The sequence below is a fragment of the Chlorella variabilis genome (genome assembly GCF_000147415.1).
Source record: "Chlorella variabilis unplaced genomic scaffold CHLNCscaffold_10, whole genome shotgun sequence".
Classification (NCBI taxonomy): Eukaryota; Viridiplantae; Chlorophyta; class Trebouxiophyceae; order Chlorellales; family Chlorellaceae; genus Chlorella; species Chlorella variabilis.
Window position 1 is genome coordinate 443,922 of NW_005435078.1, and position 17,816 is coordinate 461,737.

The 17,816-nt window shown below is 67.6% G+C and overlaps 3 protein-coding genes across 3 annotated transcripts; 2 read left to right on the plus strand and 1 right to left on the minus strand.

Annotated features, from left to right (window-relative positions):
* The first annotated feature begins 360 nt into the window (after positions 1-360).
* On the plus strand, positions 361-3,632 carry CHLNCDRAFT_56155 (hypothetical protein). The gene is made up of 9 exons (XM_005847510.1): positions 361-415; positions 573-665; positions 844-922; positions 1,167-1,258; positions 1,437-1,550; positions 1,801-1,956; positions 2,267-2,346; positions 2,546-2,643; positions 2,810-3,632. Exons 2-9 carry the CDS (start codon positions 579-581, stop codon positions 3,169-3,171), a joined length of 1,068 nt encoding a protein of 355 aa, XP_005847572.1. The 5' UTR covers positions 361-415; positions 573-578; the 3' UTR covers positions 3,172-3,632.
* Positions 3,633-3,855: 223 nt separating this feature from the next.
* On the minus strand, positions 3,856-12,681 carry CHLNCDRAFT_133825 (hypothetical protein; the record flags this gene model as incomplete). The annotated part of the gene is made up of 24 exons (XM_005847681.1): positions 3,856-4,019; positions 4,193-4,320; positions 4,461-4,549; positions 4,711-4,832; positions 5,060-5,174; positions 5,422-5,517; positions 5,736-6,112; positions 6,285-6,405; positions 6,596-6,682; positions 6,838-6,969; positions 7,464-7,532; positions 7,668-7,766; positions 7,938-8,011; positions 8,179-8,584; positions 8,779-8,903; positions 9,023-9,294; positions 9,451-9,730; positions 9,964-10,209; positions 10,354-11,116; positions 11,391-11,572; positions 11,722-11,784; positions 11,922-12,158; positions 12,342-12,404; positions 12,660-12,681. 24 exons carry the CDS (start codon positions 12,679-12,681, stop codon positions 3,856-3,858), a joined length of 4,332 nt encoding a protein of 1,443 aa, XP_005847743.1.
* A 736-nt stretch (positions 12,682-13,417) lies between these two features.
* On the plus strand, positions 13,418-14,101 carry CHLNCDRAFT_13783 (hypothetical protein; the record flags this gene model as incomplete). The annotated part of the gene is made up of 3 exons (XM_005847511.1): positions 13,418-13,598; positions 13,740-13,806; positions 13,951-14,101. Coding segments are annotated over 3 exons (399 nt in total), but the record flags the coding sequence as incomplete, so codon positions are not given.
* Positions 14,102-17,816: the final 3,715 nt, after the last annotated feature.

A 17,816-nucleotide genomic window follows, 5' to 3' on the forward strand; every position in this document is an offset into this window, starting at 1 on the left:
TCAGATGATAACTACCAACTGTGGGTGGAAGCTGCGCAGCACTCCAGGGGCGAACTGATGGCAGGACGTGGGCCTGCTCCCGCTCCGGTTTCCGGCGTGACGTTTTGTCAGCTGGCAGGCGGCATGTCAAGTCATCTTCCGCCATGATAATAACAGTTTGAGGGAGCAGTGGTTTGTGGCGATGGATAGTGGGCGCAGCCAGACTTTTTGGAGGGCTGCCATTGCAAAACGGCGGCGGGCGGGTGTACTACCCGAGCCTGTACAGCCTGAGCTTATGGCGGCCTGCCTCGCCGCCATCGCTGTGAGCGCGCAACATGCTTTGCTGCTGATAGGCAGGAATCCGGGACTGCAGCTCCTTGTGTGAACTCGGCCGGTTGCCATCCAGGAGAGAGCCAACCCCTGAGCCCCTGCACGGGTGAGGACCGTCGGAGGAAGGCGCAGAATGCCGGCGCGGGGCGCCAGAGCGGGGGAGTGCGGGCGCCGACCGCCGCCCAGCAGCAGCAGCGCCGGCCGCTTAGCAGCAGCGCCTTGTGGGGGGTCGTGCGCTTATCTCCTCGCATTCTCTCTTACAGGCTCCCATGCAGGACCAGCAGCAGCAGGGGGAGGGGCGGGCAGAGATCTACACCTACAGCAGCTCGGCCAGCGTCTACGCCTGCGGCTTCTCGGTGAGCAGCCAGCCAATGGCAGCGGCCGCCGTCAGCTCTTCCAGCCCAGAGTGCAGCACAGGCAGCGCAGGCAGCGCAGCACGAAGTCTCAGAGCATGTCGGCCGCTGCGCTGCAGCCGTGTGCCCGGCAGCTTACCGCCACTCTCGCCGCTCCCGCCGCTGCGTGCCTCCCTTGCAGTCCCGCCCCGACAAGCCCTTCCGCCTGGCTGTCGGCAGCTTCATCGACGACTATGCAAACAAAGTGGAGATCATCCAGTGTGAGTGTCTGTTTTTAGGCAGGCGCTGCGCTGCACGGACTGCGGATGGCACGGTGCTGCCGCGGCTGCTGTGATTGCACGCGGCTGCTGCTCGGGTCTGGCGCCGCCGCTGGGGTGGGATCTTGTCTGGCTCTGGCTCTGGATCTTCATCTGGGGCGCAGTCTTGGGCATGTGGGTGGTAGCACGCTGCTCAGACCAGGCCCCACCTGCCGCCACCACCACTGCCTATGCGCGCCACCCGCAGTGGACGAGGCGGCCGGGGTGGTGCGCAACAACCCTGCGCTGACCTTCCAGCACCCCTACCCGCCCACCAAGGTCGCCTTCATCCCGGATAAGGTGAGGCGCCGAGGCCGGGCTGACTGAGCCAGGTTGTGGGCTGCCTGCCGGGACAAGGCAGCAGCCTGCGGGTGCTGTCCTGCCCCTGCCCCTGACCTGACCGTGCTGCCCCGTATGCTGGCTCTGTGATCCCCGCCTTCTGAACGCCACCACCTGCCGCCGCCGCCTCCTGCCCCAGAGCGGGACCCGCCCCGACCTGCTGGCCACTAGCGGCGACTTCCTGCGCCTGTGGCGTGTGTCGGATGAGCCCGGGGCGCAGCAGGGCGTGCGCCTGGAGAAGCTGCTGAACAATGTGAGGGCGGGCGGGCGGGCGGCTGCGCTGCAGGGGGTGCTCAGCGAGGGTGGGAGCAGGGGTAGGGGCGCCTCGGTGCGGCGAGTGCCGGCAGGGCTGCTGGGGAGCGACGTGCCGGCCAGTGTACAGAGCGCACCCTCGCCGCCAGCCCTCGACGCGGCGCTCGCACCACCTCACACCCTGCCGTCTCCCTCTCTCCCCCATGCTCCCATGCTCCCATGCTCCCCTTCCCGCCCGCCACCCGCCGCAGAACAAGGGCGGCGACTTTGCGGCGCCGCTGACGTCCTTTGACTGGAACGAGCTGGACCCTCGCCGCGTGGGCACCGCCTCGATCGACACGACGTGCACGGTGTGGGACGTGGAGCGCGGGGTGGTGGACACGCAGCTCATCGCGCACGACAAGGAGGTGGGTGGGTGCGGCGCGGGGGGTGTAGTGTGGCCACGGGCGTGGCGTGCCTGCTTGTGGGTGGAGCATGGGGTGGTGGTCAGGCCGCAGTTGATTGCGAGCTACAAGGGGGTGGGTGGGGTGGTGGCTTCTCTAGGCGGTGCTGGTCCTGTGTTCAGCCATGCGCTTGAGCATATGTGCACACCGATTGCATGGAGGGGTGTGGGCGTGGTGGGGCATCAACATCACACCTGCCTGCCCCTGCCCGCCCCTCAAAGACCTCGCTGCCGCCCGCCCGCCTGCCCGCCTCCCCCACACACATCTATGCCAGGTGTACGACATTGCCTGGGGCGGCGTCGGGATCTTTGCCTCGGTCTCCGCCGACGGCTCGGTGCGCGTGTTTGACCTCAGGTGGGAACAGCCGGCTCACCCGCCAGCCGGGCTGCGTGCCCGCCTGCCCAGCCGCTTGCCCTCCGGCGCAGCCCGTGCACACTTCTGCGAGCTCCGCCGCCAGGCCGCAAACCCACGCACGCTCGTGGCCCCGCCAGAAACCCACGCACGCACGCTCACCCGCTTGCGCATGCATGCACTTATTGTTGTTTGCCCACAGGGACAAGGAGCACTCCACCATCATTTATGAGTCCCCCCAGCCCGACACCCCCCTGCTGCGCCTGTCCTGGAACAAGCAGGACCCGCGCTACATCGCAGGTGCGGCGCGGCCGGCGCGGGGCCTCGCGGTACCATCGTGCCCCAGCCGAGCTGCCTTGCGGCTGCTCAGGCCCAGGCACACAGGCACTCAAGCACACCACCACAACCACCACAGCCACCACTTTCACACCCACGCACACACAAGCCGTTCCTTCCCTGCGTGCAGTGTTAGCCATGGATTCGCCGCGGGTGACGGTACTGGACATCCGGTACCCCACGCTCCCCGTGGCCGAGCTGCAGCGGCACCAGGCGGGGGTCAACGCCATCTGCTGGGCCCCCCACAGCGCCACCCACCTGTGCTCCGCGGGCGACGACAGCCAGGCGCTGATCTGGGACCTGGGCCTGCTGGGCACGCTGGGGCAGCAGCCCGAGGGCGGCCCGCCGGGCGCCGCGGCGGCGGGTGGCGGCCTGGACCCGATCCTGGCCTACAACGCAGGCGCCGAGGTCAACCAGCTGCAGTGGAGCCCCGCCCAGCCGGACTGGGTGGCAATCTGCTTCGGCAACAAGACCCAGCTGCTGCGGGTGTGAGGCGCGTGCCGACAGAGCACCACACCGCCGCGCTGCTCGCCGGCTGCAGCGTTGCTCGCCGCTCCCCTCCAGGGCAGCGCGGCGCCCGCGCCGTTCCTGCTTCCCAAGCTGCCAGCCTTCTTGCGTCCCTTATTCGCCTGCTCCCCCTGTCTTGCTTCCGCTCCTGCTGTACTGCCCCCCGCCCGCATCTGTATCACCCGGGTGCCTTTTCTTCACTGCACACGTACCACCGCATCTGTGGCACCCTGCCCCTCCCTAATGCACGGCCCTCTGGCACGCTGCCAGCCCCTCTAATGCATGGGCCCTGCCATTCACACCAATCGCATCAACCGTACATCTGTCCCCCTGCACTGCTCTTTGTCACCATTCCACCTGATGCTCTCTCCTCTCCCAACCCAACTGATCCCCCCGTCGCATCCATACCGATTTCGAGAGACACCTTGCAATGAAACACGCAGCGCAAAACCGGCTGGAAAGGCGCTGGTAGGGCAAGGGGCGCGGGGCAGCGGCATGCTGGGTGTGGTGTGGGAATGCATGCGGCCGGGCTGAGCTCCCGCGCCGGGCAAGGAGAAAGGGGCAGGGGAGGCAATACGAGAGCGGCAGCAAGAGGAAAGGCTAAATACCAGACAAGGGCGGCACTTTGGCGACGGTTTCATCCACGCCCATGGCCAGCCGACAGCCCGATCACAGCACCACTCGGAAAGGGGCCTCGTCCATCGCGGCCGCGTACATTTCGTCGAGGGAGGCAGGGAAGAGCGCATCCGCGTGGCCCGCTCCCAGCAGCGCCAGCTCCGCCAGCTGGCCGATGGCGCGCTGCAGCTCGGCGTCGTCAGCCTCGGCTGGCGCGCCTGCAGGAAGGGCGGGCAGGAAGGTGAGCGGGGACACGGGGAGGCTGTCGGGGCCTGGCGCTCAGCCCAGAGAGCGGGCAGTCGATGCCGCCACAAACCCAAAGCTGCACGCAATGCTGCATTTGCTACATGTGCTGACCAGCACAGTGCGAGCAAAGGCCCCACCGCTCCACCCTGCTCGCCTTCTTCCCCTTGCGGCAGCTCCGGCAGCGCGCCCGCAGCGGCGCCCACATCCACCCGGAAGCGCTGGCGCAGCGAGTCGGCGCCGGCGCCGCGGTACGCCCCTTGAGAGAAGCAGTACCTGCAGTGCCGTACCAGCAGAATCCATGCCGTTGAGGCCCGACTCGCGAGCGCGTGCAAAACAGCATCAAAGTGGCAGCCAGGGACCCGGCCAATCAAGGCTGCCATACATGCGCCTCCCCACCGCCTGGCGACCCACACCTGAGCAGCTCCCTCCAGCTGGCATCCTCCAGCAGCACCGCGGGGTGCCCCACCACCACCAGCAGCGCCTTGGCCCGGGTGATGGCCACCTGCACAGGGGGAGGCGGGACCCACCGGGGGGTGGGTGAGGGGCACGTCACAATTGGCGCCAACTGTCAGAAGCATAGTCCCTGGAAGTGCAAGGAGCAGCAGGAATGCCATGGCAGGGTTCAAGCAGGAACAAGGATGCGAGAGCCGTAAACCGCCTCACATTGAAGCGCTTGGGGTTGCGCCAGAAGCCCAGGTGCACGTCGCCTCCGGCGGCTGCCGCCGCGCCAGGAGCGGCGGACGTGGTGCCAGAAGCGGGCGGCAGGGATTCGGGCTTGCTCAGCACTGCAGGCGCCGGGGCGGGCATGGGCAGGCATGGGGAGACGTGGGGAGGTCAGGGAGGGGCAGCAACAGGGGAGCGCCGCGCCAGCCTGGGCGGCGCCTGGCCTCTCAGGCACAGCTGGGGCGGACTTCCTCCAGCGAGCAATCGCACACACAGCGAACAGCATGTGCAGCGTTCTCCTCCTCCCCTCCTTCTCCCTCCTGAAGGGATGCCTGGGCTGCTCAGCCACCTGTGGAGATGAAGACCACCCGCTCCTCCTGGCCCTGATAGTCATCCACCGTGCCCACGCGTACAGCCCCCAGCCCGTGGGAGCGAAGCAGCAGCCGGATCTTCTGGACCTGAAGCTCGGGAGGCAGGCAGGGAGGGAGGGAGGGTGGAGGGCGGCAGGGGCAGCGGGAGGAGGTGGGTGGATGGGGGGAGGCAGGAAGGGAGACCAGGCAGGCGGGCACTGCAGGCGGCCAATGCCCAATGCCACAGCCGGGGCAGGTGGGCAGGTGGCAGCGATCCACAGGCGCCACAGGCACGTAGGCGCACACAGCACGTAGGCGCACAGTGCAGGTAGGCAGGCAGGCAGGCAGGCAGGCCCCCCACCTGCTTGCGGTACGTGGCCATCACGCCGATGTGGTCAGGCAGCACCCCCGCGCCGCTGCCCAGCAGCCCGCTGACCAGCTGCACAACGGTGGAGGCCTGTGGTGGGGAGGGGCGTGAGGGAGAAAGAAGTGAGGGCGGCAGGCAGTGCGAGTGAGCTGTGGGAGCGGGAAACGCATCAGCTTGCTTGCAGGCGAGGCGGCCTTGAGCAGCAGCATTGCCACGTGGCGAGCAGTGAGGCGGTGGCACCCAGTGAGGCAGTGGGGAGGCTGACAGGGCTGCGGGAATGAATGTGCATTGAAGGAACAGAGCCACACCTCAAGGGGGTTGAAGTAGCTGGGGGCATCCCCCTCCCGCATCTGCTGCCCCCGCACGCCGTAGAAGAGCAGGCTGGCAACGGCGGCCTCCGCAGGCCCCTCCCCCTCCTCCTCCTCCTCCTCCTTGTCTGCTGCAGCCTGGTACTGCCCTTCATCATACTGTGCTGCGGTCCCCTCCTCTTCCTCCTCCTCCTGCGCCGCCTGATCTTCCGAGGCCTTTGTGTTCCCTGCCGCCGCCGCCGCCTCGTCCTCGTGCGCCTGCTGCCCCTGCTCCCCAGCCTGCTGCTCTGCCCCTTCAGCGGGACCGCCTGAGCCGGCCTCGCTGCCCCGCCAGGCGCCCTCCTCTGGCTCCAGCTCTCGCCAGCGAGGCGGCAGCACTGCAGGCAGCAGACTCCGGAGTGACCCCACCAGGCACGCTTTGACCATCGATGGTCAGCAGGGATATCCCTGCTGTAGCGCTTCCCAGCGGCACTGGGTGCCTCCCCCTAGCTCCAGCAGCAGAGCTGCACAGGGAGGTGAGCACCACATGCAGGCGCAGCCCAGGCGCACCTGAGCGCGGGTCGGCCGCGGCTTGCAGCTGCGCGGCATAGAACAGCTTGCTGGGAAGGTCCAACAGGCGGCGGTGGGAGCGGTAGTTGCGAACGAGCATGCTGGTGGCCGGCACGCGGCCCTGCGGCAAGGCAGGAGGGCGGGCACAGCTTAGGCACACTCAGGCAGAAAGCAGGAGGTTGAGAAGAGCAAACATATGGTGTCAGCAACAGGGCAGCTGGCACGGGACAGACCGGGACAGAGCGGGGCCCGGCAACCGCATGCAGAGGCTGCCTCAGCGTGGCACGGCAGCGGCGCCAAGGGCCACCCACCAACTTCATCACGTCATAGGCGGCAGCTGAGTGGTGGCCGATGCAGATCTCCAGCAGGCTGGTGGCCAGCCCCGCGCCAGCCGCCATCTGCGGGCAGCCGGGGCACCATCTCGGCAGGGCACGCTTGCATTGGCCATGCCCGGCCCCTTAAACCATCTCCGTTTCATATACAGATCCCACTTTCAGGACGCCGGATGGCTCTCCAGATGTGCCAGGCAGCTGCCACGAAGCTAGGTTCCCACCTGGGAGCGCACTACAGGGCCAAGCTGGCGAGGGTCACCGCACAGCACAGCGCCCCACCCCGCGCCAGCCTCGCCGCCAGCCGTGCGCGGCTTCAGCAGCGACAAAGGGATGAGCGCCTCCGGCAGCAGCGCCTGCAGCCGCGGAAGGGTTGGTTAGAATAATTCCTGTAATTAGCTTAGGTGTGAGGTGTGCAGTCTTTCCCAGCATGAGTGCTACTTGGGGTGTCGCCGCCACCACACACACCACACAACCTTAACCCATGAATGCGCTTGCCTGGCCGGCCTCGTCAATCAAGATGTGTGAAAAGGTGGCCTGCCGCGGCTGGACCTGGAGGCCGAATGCTGTAGCCTGACCGCCAGGCTCCTGGAGCAGAGCTGCAGGTACACACATGCCGCAACAGGCACGGGGAGCGGAGTGGGACTCAGCAGGGGGGGCCCAAGCCGGGCTGCACACCGCGGCGCCCACACTGCACATCAAGCCCATGACAGGGCCGCTCGCGCCATGGCAGCCTGCCGGCAGCCGCCAGGCTGGGTGCTGCAACACCATGCACGCCAGCAGGCAGGCTCCTCTGTGACGACGTGCCTGCCGCGCCGCATGTGGCCACAACCACTCGCCGTGCCTCCACGTCGTAAGGCACGGTGAACATGCGGGAGGCCTCGCTGTACTGGCAGAATGCCAGGACGTCCTCTTTCACCTGCAGGGAGGAGCACAGCAGGGTGAGTGGTTTGCACCAAAATTTGGTACAGAGCGCATGCAGGTGGCTTGCAAAGGGGGCCTATAAGAAGGTGGCTAAGGGCAAGCATGCCACCCCGCCAGCTTGGAAACGCACCGTGAAAGGCGGCCTGCGCGGGTCGTTCACCCGCAGCATGTCTCCCTGGTGCAGGCCCGCCGCGGCCAGTGCGCTGCACAGGAGATCTGCTGAGTAGTTCTGCAATGCAGAAAGTGGCAGATGTAAGACAGCAGTAAGTAACCAAGCTGCATAGATGACGCAGAAGGGCCTGGGGCGGTGGGCGGAAACCAGTTGGGGGCCGGTAGTGGCGATGGTGGCAGCGTTTGCTGCCGCCCACTGCAGCCACAACCTTGCCTGGGGGGCGCAGACCAGCAGGCGGGCGTCAGGGTAAGCCCTCAGCAGCTGCAGAGTGCACTCCACAAGCGTCACCGTCTTGCCGGTACCTGCAGCGATTGGGGGGGCTGGCAGAGGCATGGGTTGCACCAGAAGGCATGGGTTGCACCAGAAGGGAGCGTGACAGGGAGCTTTCGACCCCCTTGCACAGCGTCACTGCAGAGCACATTCAAGCAAGCCATGGAGCAGGGTGCGGCAGCGCAAGTGCCTGCCGCACCTGGCGGGCCGAAGAGAGAGTAAGGATGCGCCCGCCCTGCGCCACACAGAACCGCGGCGATGGCCTGCCGCTGCTCCGCGTTCAGCGCCTGCCCGCCGCACTCCTGCAAGCCCGCCACTGTGGCAGCCACCTCGTCTGCGGTGGGCTGCAGCAGGAGCCGGTCCTGCCGGTCCTGCTGCTCCTGAGCGGCGCGCGCCGCCTCCCGGCCGCTGGCGCCAGCGCCTGCCTGCGGCTGCGGCTGGGCGTCGCCAGGCGGGATCCAGCACGCGTGCTGCCGCTCCACCACGTCGCACAGAGCGCGCTGCATGCGGCGGAAGGACAGCCGGTCAAAGCTGAGCCGCACATGCACCAGGCCGTCAAACAGCCCCGACAGCCCAAAGGTGACCGTAGTCCGCAGCTGCGGCACCTGCGGCCAGGCGGAGGGAGGCATGGGGGCATGTAAGTGCAAGGCATGTGATTCTCTGCAGTAGTATGCCACATGCAGGTGTGTTGGATACTAGCAGTAACTAGTTGGACATCACATTCCCACCACGCGGCCTTGCCCGGCCTGCAGGCGGCAGCCCGTTCCGGGCAGCCCCGCCCGTGCATGCCGCCACCCACCAGCGGCGCCACATCCGGAAGCGCCCAGAAGGCTGCCGGCAGCAGCAGGAAGCAGGTGGAGCCCTCGGTGGCGGCCACCAGGCAGGCGATCTCGCGCTGCGGGTAGTGCGCGGTGCGCAGGTAAACTGCAGGGGAGCAGGCACGCAGTGGACCCAAGCTGACGGCCTCGCCTGGCAGCTGGCTCTCCACTGCTGTAGGAGAACGCCTCGGTACAGCATGCTGCCCCTGCGCTGGCCACTCGCACCTGTGTCGTTCAGGTGAAGGGAGGGGCGGCCTTCCGGCAGCCCGGGCACGTCGAGCACGCCCAGCACATACTCGGAGTGCGCTCCCCTCACGCCGCCAGGCTGCAGCAGCTCCAAGGAGGGGCCCCTGTACAGGCTGCTGGGGCGCCGCTGGTCCGGCTTCGGTTCGACGGCGGCACCGCTGGCACCTGTCGGCGCCAGGCTGACCATGTGGTACCGATTGGTGCTGCCTGAAAACACCGCCAGGCGCAGGCGCACGTGCCACATGTCGCACCTGCGGCGGTGGCAGCGCCGAGCCAGCAGGCGCGGCATCATGCAGGGAGCATGAGCCAAGCAGCAGCAGCCGTGACCTGGCAGGCCACTGGGGATGTGCAGGAGCAGCAGTACCGCGTACAATCAGGTGAAGGGGGCAAAGGCAGTACCACCCCACCTGCAGATGTCCTGCTCCAGACACCCCTCCTCCACCGACAGCAGCCTGCTGCACCGCTGCAGCAGCGGCGGTACCGCCGCCAGCGGCCTGCCCTCCGACAGCTGGCAGGCATGCACCAGCGCCCGCCCCTTCTGCGAGTGGGCCGGCACCAGCTCGGGCATCCTGCCGGGGGCGTCGCAGCGGCCGCAGGCCAGCATGCGCCTCGCCGAGATGGGCAGCTCGCCCAGGAACGCGGGAGGGTGGGGTCCGGGAGGTTCATCAAACAGCCGCTTGAGGTGGTCTGCTGGGAGCGCAGGGGGAGCAAACACAGGTCGTTGGAGGCTTATGCATTTCTCGCTGCAGTGCATGTGTGCTGAGAATGATGGGAGGGCTCGCCTGCGATGAAGGGCCGGGCATCAGCATCCAGCATCTGAGCCAGCTCAGCAGGCCGATCGATCAGAGCCACCGTGACGTGCCGCGCCACGGCAAACAGGCGGAAGGTCGGCGCGCACGGCGGCGCCACGTCAGCGGCACCCGTCTCTCCAGCCACCCCAGCCGCCGCATGCTCTCCTGCCTCTGCTGCCGACACATCTGCCACAGGCGCTCCTGGGATGCAGGCCAGCGCCTGGGCGGTGCGGCTGTGCAGGGGCGTGGCAAACACGAGCAGCAGCAGCTGCTGCAGGATGCCCTTCTCCTGCCGCCGAGCGGCGCAGTCTGCAGAGCTGAGCGCGACGCTGATGGTGTGCTGCTGCTGGGGGTCCAGCCGCACGGCCTTGTGCCCTGCACACAGCAGCCACAAGGGGCCAGCTACGGCATGGTGCAGGAGGCCGCCTAGTGCCCGAGGTTTCAGACCGGCACAGCAAGCAAGCAGGCATGCCCCCAAGCCACCAGCCTGCTGCCTCTGCTGACCAGCGGCGGCCTCACCGTCCAGCCAAAACAGGCGGGCATCGTCGATGGCAGCCAGAGTGTAGGGGAAGGAGGGCGCGGCGATGCCGCCCAGCAGCCACACCTCCTCGCTGCTGCCGGTGTTCTCCACAACCAGCTGCCTGAAGTGCAGCACCGGGGCGGTGCTGCTGCTGCTGCCATTGCCGCCAGCGCCGCCTGCGCGAGCGAGGCCCGCCCCAGCCGAGGCGGGCCGGCCAGCGGAAGGCGCACTGAGGTGCAGTAGGTCCAGCAGGCTGCCTGCTCCAGCCCCTGCCGCCTTTGCTGCCTGCCCAGCAGCCTGCGGCAGCGCCGAGGCGGCGGCTTCCGCGGCCTCCACCAGCGCCCCCGCTGGCAGGCACGATACGCAGACGGTCCCGAAGTCGATGTCTGGTGACACAGACAGCGGCAGCTGCGCTGTGCCCTGCCGAGCGCTCGGCGCCGCCAGGGCGGTGGCGGTGGGCAGGCTGCCCAGCGCATCCCGCAGCAGCCGCTCCAGCAGCCCGCCGCTCGCCCCGCCGCGGAACAGCGGGCGCAGGCGCTCAGGCAGGTCCAGCACGCTGCCGCGCACCGCGGGGGGCGGCGGCGGCGGCAGCGCCGCCCCGTTGCCGTCTCCTCCCGCGGCCGGCAGCTCGGGAGCCGCGATGCCTGGCTCCAAAGCCAGCTTGAGAGCCTGCGCCTCCACCGCGGCAACACCATGCGCCACCGTCCACAGCGGTATGTGCTTGGAAATCTTCTCGTCGGTGGCTGCCACTAGCGGGCGCTCCTGCTCAAGGCGGGGCAGCCAGCAGCAGGTTTCAGGCAGGGCTGGCGCGCAGCATGTGACAGCAGAGCACGCCATGCAGGTGGCACAGGACCCAAAGCCCTGGACCACCAAGCTGGTGGTAGCAGCGAAGCCATGGCACGCAGCTGCCGCTCACCTCCGCTCCGCACACAAACAGGCACACCTCTTGGCTGGCCAGCCTTGCATGCTGCTCCCGGCGTCAAGAAGCAGCAGCGGCGGCGGCAGCAGCAGCAGCAGCAGCAGCAGCGGCGCTCACCACAGGGGCCAGCACGTCGGTGCCGGCCAGGAAGCGGCGGCAGAGGTCAGCGAGCAGCGGCGCGGCCGCGTCAACCACCTGGCGCGGCGGCGCATAGGTGATTGTGTTGCACACGGCCACGGCGTTGGCGATTGGAATCTCTAGGGGGTCCAGCACGCTGCCGCCGCCATGCCGCAACAAATCTGTAGGCCGGGGTCGCATTGCGCGTGTGTTTGCGGCATGGTGTTCATGGCAGGCTAAGGGCAGGGCTCAAGTGGGAGAGCGGCCGGCGGATGGCAGCAGCCGGCAAGCGCATGCAGCGCCTGCCGCCTGGCGGGCTGCCTGCTCCCACCTGCGTCTGCGTCATGGGCAAAGCTGGCCACCAGGCGGTGGAACAGCCACCCCAGCAGCTCCTCTGCAGCAGGAAAGCCAGGGAAGATCTTTAGGTAAGCATCCGAGTTGCAGAAAGGCACCCAGGCTGGCGGGCAAGCCAACACAGCTGCTCCCATCACTGGCTGGCTTTGCACGCGAGGGAGGGGGAGGGGGGCCCACCTGGCAGCTTGGGGAAGAGATGGGTGAGACGCGCCACGGCCTGCTGGGTGGTCCTGTCCAGGTCCTTCTTGTGCAGCGCCATGCCGTGCGGCATCTTGCTGAAGTCTGGCGCCCGCTGCTTCTTGGGCTGCTTCCTGGCCGCCGCCGGTGGCGGCGGCGGCCCCACGCGAGCACGCTGCGCAGCCGCCGCCGCTGGGGCCGCGGCAGGAGACGGGGTCTGGCGCTGCTGGCTGCCGCCTGCGCCAGCGGCGGTGGCAGCGGGGCCTGTGGGCCGTGCACTGGGCCGCGGCGTGGGTCCTTCTGGCGAGGACCCGCCTGCAGCACGCGGTTGGCAGCGGGCAGATGCGGGTTGGTGAGTAGGAGACAGGGAGGGCCTGCGCATCCTGCATAGCCAAGCGGAGTGCCCAGTTACTGTCCCACCTTGTGCACTCGCAGCCCATGGGTCTGCAGGCAGCTGCTGAGCCTGCAGGCTGCCCTCCGACGCTGGATGCCCGGGCGGGCGGGGCGGGTAGGCAGGGAGGCGCGGGTTGGCACCATGCGTGGGCCACCCCATTGCCACAGGGCAAGGCGCCGCCATCACGAGCGGGGGCATCGGCATGTCTGGTGGAGGGGGCATCGCGAACGGGGGCAGTCCCCAGCCATCGCCAGGAACCCACCCCACCAAGCCGGGAACCCTTGGCGGCGGCGGCGGCGGCGGCGAGAAGGGGGGAGTGCCGCGCTGAGATCCATCGGGCCCACCGCCCTTGGAGGTCTTAGGCATCGCTGGCAGGCATAGGCCAGCGAGAGCAGGCAGTGAGGCCACGGGGAGAGGTGAGAGCCGATCGAGCTGACGCGGGAGGTGGGTTTAGCCTCCCAACCAATCCGACAAATCTGGTTTTGGGGAAATGCGCTTGATTAGCGTCGAACGACGGAAAAGTACACGTCACTCCGCGCAAGCAACCCCTGGCGTCTTGTTTCTCGTGCCAAGCATCAATTGGTCCATTAAACACCTGCCCAAACCAGACAGGCAGGTCAGCGGCAGAGATTCTTGCCGTTCGGCCGGGACTGTCCGCGATGCGGACTTTTGCCTGCTGCGGCATCGCCTCGCGGCGCGTGTCCGAGGTGATGCTGCACGTTGCGAGTGGTTGCCAATGGAGCGCCGCCGGATTGTTGCCTCTCCCGCACAACCAACTGCCCACCGCCCGCCGGCGCCTCGCCAACCGCCTGCCTGCCGGATGCAGGCAGAGGAGCTCGCTGCTGGGCTGTCGCCAGCGCCGCCTGGCAAGCCGCACGTCCCAAGCCCTCCAATCGACGCCTCCGTTGCAAAAATGCGCCGCCAAGCCGGCGGGCCTGCGCCCGAGGGCGAGGCTGGGCGCATCAAGGTGTGTGTGATGGAGCAAACTGCATGTGGGACCCATCCAGCACGGTAGATGCTGCAGCAGGCCACTGCTCCACCTGGAGGCCGTCTTCGTTACACCCGACACGCCCCGCTGCTTTGTGTACCCGCCTGACAGACCCTCCGCCAGCTGCACGCTGTGGACGACCCTGCAGACGAGCGGTTTGCCTCCATTGTGGAGCTTGTGCGCTGCACCTTCCAGGTCGACTGCGCCATGCTGTCGCTCATCGACTCCGACAGTCAATGCTATGTCGCCCAGGCAGGCTTTCAACTGACCGGCAACGACCGCCAGTCTGCCTTTAGTGAGTGAGGCCAGGGCTGGGGACGTTCGTGGAACGTGCGTGGTGGGTTGGACGGGCATGATGCTTCTGCTCCTCCAATGCCTGTCTGCCTGCCTGCCTGCCCAACCTGCCGCACACTGTGGCCGTCATTATGCGTTGCAGGCGCCTGGGCGCTGGCGGCGGATCACCCGGTGGTGCTGGTGGTGGAGAATGCGTTGGAGGATGCCAGGTAGGAGCACGGTAGTGCACTGCTGAGCTGCTGGCCTCCCATCAGGATGACACCCCTCTCGCATAGCCAGCATGTCTCCAGGCGATGGCTGCCCAACCGATGACGCATGATGTGTCTTGCACGGTGGCTCACTGAGCCGTGCAGGTTCCGGGCCAACCCCCGGGTTGTGGGCCCGCCCCACGTGCGCTTCTACGCCTGCGTGCCGCTGGTGGGCACCGACGCGGCGATCCACGGCGTGCTGGCCATCGCCGACTGCAAGCCGCGCCGCTTTGCCACCGAGCAGCTCGCCATCCTTACCAACTTTACGGAGCTGTGCATGAGGAAGCTGGAAGAGCTACGCACGGAGGAGCCGCGGGAAACGGCGGCGGCGGCTGTGATGGGACAGGGTAGCACACAGCTGCTGCAAGAGTGAGCGGGTGGCCGCTGCCGCGGGCGGGCAGCGTGCTGGAGGGTTGCATGCAGCGGAAACTGGGGCAGATGGCAGCCGGCCAGAGGTTGCCTTCCATCTAGTTGCTCCTCATACCCTCCGTGATGCCAACCCTTCATAAATGGCGGCTGCGGTTGGCTGCAGCCTTGCGCAGATGCAGGAGGCGGTCCTGCTCTGCAACCTGGCCACAGATGCCTGGGTGCTCGCCTGGGCCAACCCCCAGTTTGCCGCACTCACGGGTGAGCAGCAGCCGGCACCCCCAGCGGTGGAGTGAGTGCATGCGACCAAGCGCTTGCCAGTGCCCATGCCTAGGTACATCATGCGCCTGTAGAGCTGCTGTGGAGCAAAGCCTTCTTGGCCACCCACAGCTGTACCTAGTTCCGGCCACTCGGTGGCCGTGCCTGCTCCCCGGCAGGTGTCCAGGCTGAGGCTGCTCGCGGGGCCAGCATCTGGTCTCTGTTCCGTGTGGTGGGGGACCAGGTGGGGGCCTGCCGCCCAGCTATGCAACGGGGCAACTGCATGGCATGCAGTACTCCTCACCTCCTCCGCCGCCTCTGCGCCGTCATAGGCATTCTTTGTGAGGCTGTGGCGCCCCTGCGTGCTGCTGGCGGGTGCAGGAGGAGGTGCTGGACGAGTGCAACGCCTCCATCTTCCTGAAGGAGGCCTTCTCGGTGGCAGTGGAGCTGGCGGCGCAGGGAAACAGCAGGCACAGCACGACCACGCTTCCAGGAGGGGCCGCTGCCGACGCCGCCAGCAGGCAGCTGGTCCTGCGCTTCAGGCAAGTCGGTTGCTGCACCGCTCCTCTTTTACGATGCCTGCTTGCCATGGCAGCCCATTCAAGATGGTGCCTGGCGTCAAGCTTCGTGCTGACGAAAGCAAGCCTGCTGACCCGCTCCCTCCACTTGCCGCCCGCAGCCCAGCCACCCACGGCCTCCAGTCCTCGGGCATCCCTGCCGTTGGCATTCCCGGCTTCGTGGCGTCCCTGGTTGCGGGCATGCCGCACGAGCAGCTGGACGTTGCCGACTTCTATTTTGCCAGGGTGCTGCCCGCCAGCTCCGCACAGCTGTCGCCAGCTGGCGCCAGCAGCCGAGGCGCAGCCTCTGCCGTGAGCAAGGCTCTGGCGGCGGCGGCAGAAGCAGCAGAACCCCCTTGCCCCAGTGCCCCGCGCTGCATTGATGCTGGGCGCCTCAGCGGCATGTCGGATGCCAGCAGCATCGGCTTCTCCTCTGCATCCCATGGCGGTAGGCCGCGCAGCCCTCGCTGGCGCCTCTCCTTCTGCGCCTCTTCCGCCGCTATGTCTGCTGCACTTCTGGCCGACAGAGCGCGTGCCTCCCACCAAGATATCAATCCCGCTAATATCCTCCCGCATGCCATGCCGCCCTGATCTCCCATCTCCCACCTGCAGGCGCCAGCTCAGCGGTGAGCAAGCCGCCGTCTATTCTGGTGTCCAAGCACCTGATCAACAGGCAGCAGGTGTTTGACCAGGTCCAGCTGGGGCCCCTGCTGGGCTCGGGCTCATATGGGCGCGTGTACCGAGGCACCTGGAGGGGAGCCCAAGTGGCTGTCAAGGCGCGTCGCCGCTGTGGCCCTGCCTGGTGAACCGGGCTTTGACCCCTCATCTCGTCCCGCCACTGCATGACGTCGCTTGTGTGCCTCTCTCGCCACCCGTCCCAAGCACTGCTACACCTGCCGTCGATTTGGTGCCCGAGCAATGAGCAATGGCTGCCCTGCTGCCGGCGGGCTGCAGATAAGCGACTACTACTGCACGCCGCTGGGGGATGGGCTGGAGGTCGCGGCTGGCAAGCACTCGGCGCTGCTGGAGGTGAGCTGCAGTGGTGGCAGCTAGTCAGCGGCAACGACGGCCCCGGCATCATGCCTGGCAGCTTGCAGTGCAAGCTTGGCATAGGTGCTGCATACGCAGGCGCGGCCCCGCCCCCTGCCCCCTGCAGGCGCTGCTTGGGCAGGAGTGCACGCAGCACCCGTGCCTGGTGCAGACCTATGATTGGGGGCTGCGCCCGCTGGACCAGCCCGACCCCGCCAACCCTGGCGCCCCTGTGCGGCACACGCTGTGGGTGGTGCTCCAGCTTTGCAACCGGGGCTCGCTGTACGATGCGGTGCTGAAGGGCCGCTTCCGCCTGGTGCCCTCAGATGAGCACAGCGGGCCCAGCATGCTGGCCATCCTGCAGACGGCCCACGAGATTGCTGGTGCGCCTGTGTTTTCTCACCCCCGCCGCCGCCGGGACCTCGGCAGCGCCGCACGCATGGCGCCTGCGCTGCCGCACTTGTCACGGACAGACTGCTTTACGTGTCGGTCACTCTCCCCGCCTCGGCTGCTGGCACTGCTGCCTCCGACCGTTTGTCTGCAGGCGGCATGACCCTGCTGCACGATGCCGGCATGATCCATGGCGACCTGTCGGCCAACAACGTCCTGCTGACCGCGGCCGCCAACCGCCGCCGCTTCACGGTCGCCGTCTCCGACTTTGGGCTCAGCCGCATCTCGGTCGACGCTGATGGGCATATGACGGCCACTGTGGGCACGGTGGGTGGGCTGCAGAAGGGGAGCCGTGGGCATGGTGCATGGGCTGCAGGGCAGCAAGACAAGGGAAGAGCATTAGCCGCTGGCATTTTCTGTTGTGAAGCCAGTGGCGCTGCAACGCCCTGCAGGTCACACACCAGCCGCCCGAGCTGCTGCGGGAGGGCCACCTGACCTGGGCTGCAGATGTCTACGCCTTTGGTGTGCTGCTGTGGTCGGTGAGCACCGGCGGGCTGGCCCCGCTGCTGTGTGCAGTGGACAGCCTTGCCACCCGAGTTGTAATTCCTGTCGGACACCGCCTGCCTGCCTGCCAGCCAGCCTGCCTGCCTGCCTGCCTGCCGGCTGCGCTTGATCTGCTTGCAGCCGGTGAGTTGAAGGCTGTCTGGCATCACTGTTCACTGCAGCTGTACATGGGAGCACACCCCTACAGCGGGGAGCATTCCTTCATGGTCATTCACAAGGTTGTGAGCGGGACGCGCTGCCCGCTGGAGCTTCCAGATGATGCCCCAGACAGCTTCAAGGCAAGCCCAGGGCCAGGGGCGGGGCCGCGGGACTGCTGTGGGATGTCCAATGCAGCCCCCAGGGGCTGGAACCGTCATGGTAGCTGGAAGAAGTGGTGGGTAGCAGGCCCACCACCTGTGCAAACTGTTGGTGGTGCCCTGACCAGGGTGCTCTCGCCCCAGAGAGGGTCAGCCACCCTGGCGTCTGCAGACCGGCCACATGCTGGCTGCCGGCTGCAGGGCCTGTTTGAGCGCTGCGTCAGCTACGAGCGGCAGGCGCGCCCCACATTTCAAGAGGTGCTCGACGTTCTTGCGCCGCTGGTAGACGCCGAGGAGCTGGCCGCGCCGCCGCTGCCGCTCTCGCCCAGCGCCTCGCCCACCAAGCAGCTGTGCCCCCGATCCACCTCCTTCCGCACGTGACCGACAGATCAGGGAGAGACGGATGCCGGGAGTGGTAGAGAAGATGAAGGAGGCTACCTGGCGCCCGGCAAAGGCCGTTGGCGGCGCTGTGCCCGCCACGCCATGACCAATCAGCCAAGCAGCCTGTGCA

Excerpts from the sequence above, each read along its gene's own strand:
- CHLNCDRAFT_56155 (XM_005847510.1), top strand. The coding sequence starts at position 579 with ATGCAGGACCAGCAGCAGCAGGGGGAGGGGCGGGCAGAGATCTACACC. Across the intron at positions 666-843 it reads TCTACGCCTGCGGCTTCTCG|TCCCGCCCCGACAAGCCCTT; the intron begins GTGAGCAGCCAG and ends CCTCCCTTGCAG. Across the intron at positions 1,551-1,800 it reads TGGAGAAGCTGCTGAACAAT|AACAAGGGCGGCGACTTTGC; the intron begins GTGAGGGCGGGC and ends CACCCGCCGCAG.